Source organism: Oncorhynchus tshawytscha, linkage group LG22 (genome assembly GCF_018296145.1).
Source record: "Oncorhynchus tshawytscha isolate Ot180627B linkage group LG22, Otsh_v2.0, whole genome shotgun sequence".
In the NCBI taxonomy this organism is placed as follows: domain Eukaryota; kingdom Metazoa; phylum Chordata; class Actinopteri; order Salmoniformes; family Salmonidae; genus Oncorhynchus; species Oncorhynchus tshawytscha.
Genome location: NC_056450.1, coordinates 33,199,986 through 33,210,858, shown reverse-complemented (window position 1 = coordinate 33,210,858; position 10,873 = coordinate 33,199,986). Strand labels below are relative to the sequence as shown.

The 10,873-nt window shown below is 50.9% G+C and overlaps 1 protein-coding gene across 5 annotated transcripts in view; it reads right to left on the bottom strand.

Moving 5' to 3' along the window:
• Positions 1-273: 273 nt before the first annotated feature.
• The window catches only part of LOC112222327 (cyclin-dependent kinase 16), a 118,155-nt gene continuing 107,555 nt past the window's right edge, over positions 274-10,873 (bottom strand). For 2 of the 5 annotated variants that reach the window (XM_042304100.1, XM_042304101.1), the window contains 2 exons: positions 4,424-4,545; positions 276-1,143 (listed from right to left, as the gene is read on the bottom strand). In XM_042304100.1, coding sequence (XP_042160034.1) covers positions 4,442-4,545 — 104 coding nt within the window. In that variant the 3' untranslated portion in view covers positions 276-1,143; positions 4,424-4,441. Of the gene's footprint in view, positions 1,144-4,423; positions 4,546-10,873 lie in introns of all 5 variants that reach the window. The other 3 variants (XM_042304102.1, XM_042304098.1, XM_042304099.1) reach the window with 3 other exon arrangements.

Sequence of the window (10,873 nt, the reverse complement as noted above, 5' to 3'; positions counted from 1 at the left end):
GTAGAGAAATGGACACGACCGGCGGTATGGTAGTTAGCTAGGTGTCGATGTTTCAGCTATTGGCTGGGGTTAGGGCTTGAGGTGTTGGTTAAGGTTAGGGCTTGAGGTGTTGGTTAGGGTTAGGGCTTGAGGTGTTGGTTAAGGTTAGGGGTTGAGGTGTTGGTTAAGGTTAGGGGTTGAGGTGTTGGTTAAGGTTAGGGGTTGAGGTGTTGGTTGGGGTTAGGGGTTGAGGTGTTGGTTAAGGTTAGGGGTTGAGGTGTTGGTTAAGGTTAGGGGTTGAGGTGTTGGTTAAGGTTAGGGGTTGAGGTGTTGGTTAAGGTTAGGGGTTGAGGTGTTGGTTAAGGTTAGGGGTTGAGGTGTTGGTTAAGGTTAGGGCTTGAGGTGTCTGTTGGGGTTAGGGGTTGGTTAAGGTTAGGGCTTGAGATGTTGGTTAAGGGTAGGGCTTGAGGTGTTAGTTAGGGTTAGGGGTTGAGGTTAGGGCTTATGGTTAGGGTGTGATATGAAAAAGCAGAGTTCTACAGTTCAGTCTAGACTATAGAAAGAAAGAGGGAGAGAGGATCCCTCCCTCACTTTAAACATGCCCGTCCTCTAGCCTGGGGGTGCAGAGGCTCACATTCCCCAACCCCCTCATACCCCCCCTCCCGTTAGAGCTCACTGATACAGCAAATCCTGTTCAAACCATATCCACTCAGCTTAGTCCAAAGCGGCCCTAATCACTGCTGTACTCTGAGCAGTAGAAGAAGCAGCACGGAGGATCGCTCCTCTCATCTTCCTCTTCTTACATATTCACCTTCATGTTCAAATCCTCAAGTCTTCTCATCCTCTGGCTTCATTATGTTAAGTCATTTGTTTTTCTCCCTTTAGTGTTCCTCAGTCTTGTGTTGTTGACTTGTTGTTGTTGTTTTGGGTAGTACTGTGTGTTTTCTCTCCTTCTGTGTGTGTGTGTGGCAGGGTGTGTGTTGGATTCTTCGGGGTGAGTGAGTGTGTGTGGCAGGGTGTGTGTTGGACTCCTTCGGTGTGTGTGGCGGGGTTGGTGTGTGTGTGTGACAGTTCCGTACGTCACTGTCCTCCTCACAACCCCCCCAACCACCCAACCCCACCCACACTAAAACAACACACTTTGCCTCCTACTCTTCCCCTGGGCTGAGAGACAGAGACAGAGACAGACAGAGTGAGAGGAGGGAAAGGGAGAAGATGATGAATAGAAAGGGAAAGAACAAAAGAAAGAAACATAATATATTAGCACTGTGTTAAACAGACCGGTACCACCCCTCACAGACAGGTACCACCCCTCACAGACAGGTACCACCCCTCACAGACAGGTACCACCCCTCACAGACAGGTACCACCCCTCACAGACAGGTACCACCCCTCACAGACAGGTACCACCCCTCACAGACCGGTACCACCCCTCACAGACAGGTACCACCCCTCACAGACCGGTACCACCCCTCACAGACAGGTACCACCCCTCACAGACCGGTACCACCCCTCACAGACAGGTACCACCCCTCACAGAGAGGTACCACCCCTCACAGACAGGTACCACCCCTCACAGACAGGTACCACCCCTCACAGACAGGTACCACCCCTCACAGACAGGTACCACCCCTCACAGACAGGTACCACCCCTCACAGACAGGTACCACCCCTCACAGACAGGTACCACCCCTCACAGACCGGTACCACCCCTCACAGACAGGTACCACCCCCTCACAGACAGGTACCACCCCTCACAGACAGGTACCACCCCTCACAGACCGGTACCACCCCTCACAGACAGGTACCACCCCTCACAGATAGGTACCACCCCTCACAGATAGGTACCACCCCTCACAGACAGGTACCACCCCTCACAGATAGGTACCACCCCTCACAGACAGGTACCACCCCTCACAGATAGGTACCACCCCTCACAGACAGGTACCACCCCTCACAGACAGGTACCACCCCTCACAGATAGGTACCACCCCTCACAGATAGGTACCACCCCTCACAGATAGGTACCACCCCTCACAGACAGGTACCACCCCTCACAGATAGGTACCACCCCTCACAGATAGGTACCACCCCTCACAGATAGGTACCACCCCTCACAGATAGGTACCACCCCTCACAGATAGGTACCACCCCTCACAGATAGGTACCACCCCTCACAGATAGGTACCACCCCTCACAGATAGGTACCACCCCTCACAGATAGGTACCACCCTCACAGACAGGTACCACCCCTCACAGATAGGTACCACCCCTCACAGATAGGTACCACCCCTCACAGACAGGTACCACCCCTCACAGACCGGTACCACCCCTCACAGATAGGTACCACCCCTCACAGATAGGTACCACCCCTCACAGACAGGTACCACCCCTCACAGATAGGTACCACCCCTCACAGACAGGTACCACCCCTCACAGACAGGTACCACCCCTCACAGACAGGTACCACCCCTCACAGACAGGTACCACCCCTCACAGACCGGTACCACCCCTCACAGACCGCAGACCGGTACCAACCCTCACAGACCGGTACCACCCCTCACAGACAGGTACCACCCCTCACAGACCGGTACCACCCCTCACAGACAGGTACCACCCCTCACAGACAGGTACCACCCCTCACAGACAGGTACCACACCTCACAGACAGGTACCACCCCTCACAGACAGGTACCACCCCTCACAGACAGGTACCACCCCTCACAGACAGGTACCACCCCTCACAGACAGGTACCACCCCTCACAGACCGGTACCACCCCTCACAGACAGGTACCACCCCTCCAGACAGGTACCACCCCTCACAGACAGGTACCACCCCTCACAGACCGGTACCACCCCTCACAGACAGGTACCACCCCACACAGACAGGTACCACCCCACACAGACAGGTACCACCCCACACAGACAGGTACCACCCCTCACAGACAGGTACCACCCCTCACAGACAGGTACCACCCCACACAGACAGGTACCACCCCACACAGACAGGTACATCTCCACACAGACAGGTACCACCCCACACAGACAGGTACCACCCCACACAGACAGGTACCACCCCACACAGACAGGTACCACCCCACACAGACAGGTACCACCCCACACAGACCGGTACCACCCCACAGACAGACCACCCCACACAGGTACCACCCCACACAGACAGGTACCACACCACACAGACAGATACCACCCCTCACAGACAAAGAGGATCAAAACTTCCATCTCTGAAATAAAAGTTCATCCAAAACATTTGATGTCAAGTCTGATTTATCCAAGTTCTCCTTAACAGTAGCTCAACATGCACAAAACCAGAACTGTACAAAACACAACAACACAAAGTCATCTAAAGAACTCTGTCACACACACACACACACACACACTGCACCCTGTGGTCACACACACTTACAGACAAAACACAAAGGCTACATCTCCCTCTGCAGGAACCTGAACAGAGCTGCAAACATAAAGCGTTTCAATCAAAATGTCTCCTCTCCCTCCCATCCTTCCCAGAATTCCTTCTGTTTGACCTTTCACCCCAACCTCACTGAAATAGAACATTGGGAGGTTTCTCTCTCAGAGAAAAGTACAAAGAAGGCAAATGGTGGAATGATGAACAGAAAAACATGGGCAGCAAGAACAGAAGGAGAGAGAGAAAGACAGAGAGTCAAGGATGAAGAAGAGCATCACTGGTAAAGTGCAGGGGAAGATACAAGGGGAAGAGAGGACATCACCGAGGCAACAAGAACAGAAGGAGAGACAAGGGGAAGAGAGGACATCACCGAGGCAACAAGAACAGAAGGAGAGACAAGGGGAAGAGAGGACATCACCGAGGCAACAAGAACAGAAGGAGAGACAAGGGGAAGAGGGACATCACCGAGGCAACAAGAACAGAAGGAGAGACAAGGGGAAGAGAGGACATCACCGAGGCAACAAGAACAGAAGGAGAGACAAGGGGAAGAGAGGACATCACCGAGGCAACAAGAACAGAAGGAGAGACAAGGGGAAGAGAGGACATCACCGAGGCAACAAGAACAGAAGGAGAGACAAGGGGAAGAGAGGACATCACCGAGGCAACAAGAACAGAAGGAGAGACAAGGGGAAGAGAGGACATCACCGAGGCAACAAGAACAGAAGGAGAGACAAGGGGAAGAGAGGACATCACCGAGGCAACAAGAACAGAAGGAGAGACAAGGGGAAGAGAGGACATCACCGAGGCAACAAGAAGAACCAGAGAATAAGTAAACAGGGAATATAAGGCAGTAGGTCTGAAATGGACAGGAACACAGTTCATACAGTTATTAGAAGTGGAGAATAGAATAGGCACAGATAAGCAGTGGACACGAAGATAGACATCGGGACATACAGAAAGACATCTGAACTGAAAGTGAGGAAAATGAAGTGAAAGTGTGAGAGAGCATGTATTTACCAGAATGGGAGGGGCAACTCAGCCTGTGGAGGGGGAGGAGAGGCCGTGACTCTGAGCCCTGGGATTGGCTCCTTCTCTCTGGAAGTACTGCGAGGGGGCGGAGCCTAGCTTATGGGCCACTGCTATTTAGGAAGGGAGGGGCAAGGTGGTGGTGGTGGGTTGTACATGAGAAAGAGACAGAGAGAGAGAGAGAGAGAGAGAGAGAGAGAGAGAGAGGAAGAGAGAGGCAGGGGGAGAAGGGGGAGGTGTTTGGTGTTGTCAGAGGCACACGGGAGGAGGAAAGAAATAGAGAGGCAGGAAGAGAAGAGAGAAAGAGAGAAACACAGAGAGAGAGAGTGAGACAGAGTGATAGAGACAGAACCAGTGAACTTGGTAGAGGCAGATGTCAATACGGCACACCAGAGAGCATAGTTTACACTAGCATGGAGTAGACGGTGTGAACCAGGCACGGCTCTGCAAATCACCAGACAGAGTCCCAAGACACGGTGTGTGACGCATTATGACCACACTGCAATATGAGAAACACAGAAAGATCACAGACAGAGAGAGAGGCACAGAGACAGAGAGAGAGGCACAGAGACAGAGAGAGCGGCACAGAGACAGAGGCACAGAGACAGAGAGAGAGGCACAGAGACAGAGAGAGAGGCACAGAGACAGAGAGAGAGGCACAGAGACAGAGAGAGAGGCACAGAGACAGAGAGAGAGGCACAGAGACAGAGAGAGAGGCACAGAGACAGAGAGAGAGGCACAGAGACAGAGAGAGCGGCACAGAGACAGAGAGAGAGGCACAGAGACAGAGAGAGAGGCACAGAGACAGAGAGAGCGGCACAGAGACAGAGAGAGAGACAGAGAGACAGGCACAGAGACAGACAGAGAGACAGGCACAGAGACAGAGAGAGAGCACAGAGACAGAGAGAGCGGCACAGAGACAGAGAGAGAGGCACAGAGACAGAGAGACAGACAGAGAGACAGGCACAGAGACAGAGAGAGAGGCACAGAGACAGAGAGAGAGGCACAGAGACAGAGAGAGAGGCACAGAGACAGAGAGAGAGGCAAAGAGACAGAGAGAGAGGCACAGAGACAGAGAGAGAGGCACAGAGACAGAGAGAGAGGCACAGAGATAGAGAGAGAGGCACAGAGACAGAGAGAGAGGCACAGAGACAGAGAGAGAGAGAGAAGCACAGAGACAGAGAGACAGGCACAGAGACAGAGAGAGAGGCACAGAGACAGAGACAGAGGCACAGAGAGACACAGAGAGAGAGAGAGGCACAGAGACAGAGAGACAGGCACAGAGACAGAGAGAGAGGCACAGAGACAGAGAGAGAGGCACAGAGACAGAGAGACAGGCACAGAGACAGAGAGAGAGCACAGAGACAGAGAGAGAGGCACAGAGACAGAGAGACAGGCACAGAGACAGAGAGAGAGGCACAGAGACAGAGAGAGAGGCACAGAGACAGAGAGACAGGCACAGAGACAGAGAGACAGGCACAGAGACAGAGAGAGGGCACAGAGACAGAGAGAGAGGCACAGAGACAGAGAGAGAGGCACAGAGACAGAGAGAGAGGCACAGAGACAGAGAGACAGGCACAGAGACAGAGAGAGAGGCACAGAGACAGAGAGAGAGACACAGAGACAGAGAGACAGAGAGAGAGGCACAGAGACAGAGGCACAGAGACAGAGAGAGAGGCACAGAGACAGAGAGAGACAGAGGCACAGAGACAGAGAGAGAGGCACAGAGACACAGAGACAGAGAGAGAGGCACAGACAGACAGAGAGAGAGAGGCACAGAGACAGAGAGACAGGCACAGAGACAGAGAGAGAGGCACAGAGACAGAGAGAGAGGCACAGAGACAGAGAGACAGGCACAGAGACACAGAGACAGAGAGACAGCACAGAGACAGAGAGAGGGCACAGAGACAGAGAGAGAGGCACAGAGACAGAGAGAGAGGCACAGAGACAGAGAGACAGGCACAGAGACAGAGAGAGGGCACAGAGACAGAGAGAGGGGCACAGAGACAGAGAGAGAGGCACAGAGACAGAGAGAGAGGCACAGAGACAGAGAGAGAGGCACAGAGACAGAGAGAGAGGCACAGAGACAGAGAGAGAGGCACAGAGACAGAGAGAGAGGCACAGAGACAGAGAGAGGCACAGAGACAGAGAGAGAGGCACAGAGACAGAGAGAGAGGCACAGAGACAGAGAGAGAGGCACAGAGACAGAGAGAGAGGCACAGAGACAGAGAGAGAGGCACAGAGACAGAGACAGAGGAACATAGACAGCAACATACTTCACCAGAGATGAAGCGATATAGACACACAACAAATATATATACAGTACTGTGCAAAAGTTTTAGCCAGGTGTGAAAAAATGCTGTAAAGTAAGAATGCTTTCAAAAATAGACATGTTAATAGATTATATTGACCACCCCTTGGCTTCATAACCATATTTGGTGTGACCACCCCTTGGCTTCATAACCATATTTGGTGTGACCACCCCTTGGCTTCATAACCATATTTGGTGTGACCACCCCTTGGCTTCATAACCATATTTGGTGTGACCACCCCTTGGCTTCATAGCCATATTTGGTATGACCACCCCTTGGCTTCAAAACAGCACTTTGTACACTTGCACAAAGTCAGGGATTTTGTAGGCATATAGTCAGGTGTATGATTAAATAATTATACCAAACAGGTGCTAATGATCATCAATTCAATATGTAGATTGAAATACAATCCTTAACTGAAACAGAAACAGCTGTGTAGGAAGAATACAACTGGGTGAGGAACAGCCAAACTCAGCTAACAACAGTTTACTGTCAAAAATCAAATCAAATCAAATCAAATTTTATTTGTCACATACACATGGTTAGCAGATGATATATGCGAGTGTAGCGAAATGCTTGTGCTTCTAGTTCCGACAATGCAGTAATAACGAACAAGTAATCTAACTAACAATTCCAAAAAACTACTGTCTTATACACAGTGTAAGGGGATAAAGAATATGTACATAAGGATATATGAATGAGTGATGGTACAGAGCAGCATAGGCAAGATACAGTAGCTGATATCGAGTACAGTATATACATATGAGATGAGTATGTAAACCAAGTGGCATAGTTAAAGTGGCTAGTGATACATGTATTACATAAGGATGCAGTCGATGATATAGAGTACAGTATCTACGTATGCATATGAGATGAATAATGTAGGGTAAGTAACATTATATAAGGTAGCATTGTTTAAAGTGGCTAGTGATATATTTACATCATTTCCCATCAATTCCCATTATTAAAGTGGCTGGAGTTGAGTCAGTGTCATTGACAGTGTGTTGGCAGCAGCCACTCAATGTTAGTGGTGGCTGTTTAACAGTCTGATGGCCTTGAGATAGAAGCTGTTTTTCAGTCTCTCGGTCCCAGCTTTGATGCACCTGTACTGACCTCGCCTTCTGGATGACAGCGGGGTGAACAGGCAGTGGCTCGGGTGGTTGATGTCCTTGATGATCTTTATGGCCTTCCTGTAGCATCGGGTGGTGTAGGTGTCCTGGAGGGCAGGTAGTTTGCCCCGGTGATGCGTTGTGCAGACCTCACTACACTCTGGAGAGCCTTACGGTTGAGGGCAGTGCAGTTGCCATACCAGGCGGTGATACAGCCCGCCAGGATGCTCTCGATTGTGCATCTGTAGAAGTTTGTGAGTGCTTTTGGTGACAAGCCGAATTTCTTCAGCCTCCTGAGGTTGAAGAGGCGCTGCTGCGCCTTCTTCACGATGCTGTCTGTGTGAGTGGACCAATTCAGTTTGTCTGTGATGTGTATGCCGAGGAACTTAAAACTTGCTACCCTCTCCACTACTGTTCCATCGATGTGGATGGGGGGTGTTCCCTCTGCTGTTTCCTGAAGTCCACAATCATCTCCTTAGTTTTGTTGACGTTGAGTGTGAGGTTATTTTCCTGACACCACACTCCGAGGGCCCTCACCTCCTCCCTGTAGGCCGTCTCGTCGTTGTTGGTAATCAAGCCTACCACTGTTGTGTCGTCCGCAAACTTGATGATTGAGTTGGAGGCGTGCGTGGCCACGCAGTCGTGGGTGAACAGGGAGTACAGGAGAGGGCTCAGAACGCACCCTTGTGGGGCCCCAGTGTTGAGGATCAGCGGGGAGGAGATGTTGTTGCCTACCCTCACCACCTGGGGGCGGCCCGTCAGGAAGTCCAGTACCCAGTTGCACAGGGCGGGGTCGAGACCCAGGGTCTCAAGCTTGATGACGAGCTTGGAGGGTACTATGGTGTTGAATGCCGAGCTGTAGTCGATGAACAGCATTCTCACATAGGTATTCCTCTTGTCCAGATGGGTTAGGGCAGTGTGCAGTGTGGTTGAGATTGCATCGTCTGTGGACCTATTTGGGCGGTAAGCAAATTGGAGTGGGTCTAGGGTGTCAGGTAGGGTGGAGGTGATATGGTCCTTGACTAGTCTCTCAAAGCACTTCATGATGACGGATGTGAGTGCTACGGGGCGGTAGTCGTTTAGCTCAGTTACCTTAGCTTTCTTGGGAACAGGAACAATGGTGGCCCTCTTGAAGCATGTGGGAACAGCAGACTGGTATAGGGATTGATTGAATATGTCCGTAAACACACCGGCCAGCTGGTCTGCGCATGCTCTGAGGGCGCGGCTGGGGATGCCGTCTGGGCCTGCAGCCTTGCGAGGGTTAACACGTTTAAATGTCTTACTCACCTCGGCTGCAGTGAAGGAGAGACCGCATGTTTCCGTTGCAGGCCGTGTCAGTGGCACTGTATTGTCCTCAAAGCGGGCAAAAAAGTTATTTAGTCTGCCTGGGAGCAAGACATCCTGGTCCGTGACTGGGCTGGGTTTCTTCCTGTAGTCCGTGATTGACTGTAGACCCTGCCACATGCCTCTTGTGTCTGAGCCGTTGAATTGAGATTCTACTTTGTCTCTGTACTGGCGCTTAGCTTGTTTAATAGCCTTGCGGAGGGAATAGCTGCACTGTTTGTATTCAGTCATGTTACCAGACACCTTGCCCTGATTAAAAGCAGTGGTTCGTGCCTTCAGTTTCACACGAATGCTGCCATCAATCCAAGGTTTCTGGTTAGGGAATGTTTTAATCGTTGCTATGGGAACGACATCTTCAACGCACGTTCTAATGAACTCGCACACCGAATCAGCGTATTCGTCAATGTTGTTATCTGACGCAATACGAAACATCTCCCAGTCCACGTGATGGAAGCAGTCTTGGAGTGTGGAGTCAGCTTGGTCGGACCAGCGTTGGACAGACCTCAGCGTGGGAGCCTCTTGTTTTAGTTTCTGTCTGTAGGCAGGGATCAACAAAATGGAGTCGTGGTCAGCTTTTCCGAAAGGGGGCGGGGCAGGGCCTTATATGCGTCGCGGAAGTTAGAGTAACAATGATCCAGGGTCTTTCCACCCCTGGTTGCGCAATCGATATGCTGATAAAATTTAGGGAGACTTGTTTTCAGATTAGCCTTGTTAAAATCCCCAGCTACAATGAATGCAGCCTCCGGATAAATCGTTTCCAGTTTGCAGAGAGTTAAATAAAGTTTGTTCAGAGCCATCGATGTGTCTGCTTGGGGGGATATATACGGCTGTGATTATAATCGAAGAGAATTCTCTTGGTAGATAATGCGGTCTACATTTGATTGTGAGGAATTCTAAATCAGGTGAACAGAAGGATTTGAGTTCCTGTATGTTTCTTTCATCACACCATGTCACGTTAGTCATAAGGCATACGCCCCCGCCCCTCTTTCTACCAGAAAGATGTTTGTTTCTGTCGGCGCGATGCGTGGAGAAACCCGCTGGCTGCACCGCTTCGGATAGCGTCTCTCCAGTGAGCCATGTTTCCGTGAAGCAGAGAACGTTACAGTCTCTGATGTCCCTCTGGAATGCTACCCTTGCTCGGATTTCATCAACCTTGTTGTCAAGAGACTGGACATTGGCAAGAAGAATGCTAGGGAGTGGTGCACGGTGTGCCCATCTCCGGAGTCTGACCAGAAGACCGCTTCGTTTCCCTCTTTTACGAAGTCGTTTTGGTCGCTGCATGGAATCCACTCCGTTGTCCTGTTTGTAAGGCAGAACACAGGATCCGCGTCGCGAAAAACATATTCTTGGTCGTACTGATGGTGAGTTGACGCTGATCTTATATTCAGTAGTTCTTCTCGACTGTATGTAATGAAACCTAAGATGACCTGGGGTACTAATGTAAGAAATAACACGTAAAAAAACAAAAAACTGCATAGTTTCCTAGGAACGCGAAGCGAGGGGGCCATCTCTGTCGGCGCTGGAAGTAATTAACGTCATACACCATGTCAAGACACAAGGTAGTTATACTGCATCAGTCTCTCCCAGGCAGACATGGCAAGACTGAGCCCAGCAACAAGACACAAGGTAGTTATACTGCATCAGTCTCTCCCAGGCAGACATGGCAAGACTGAGCC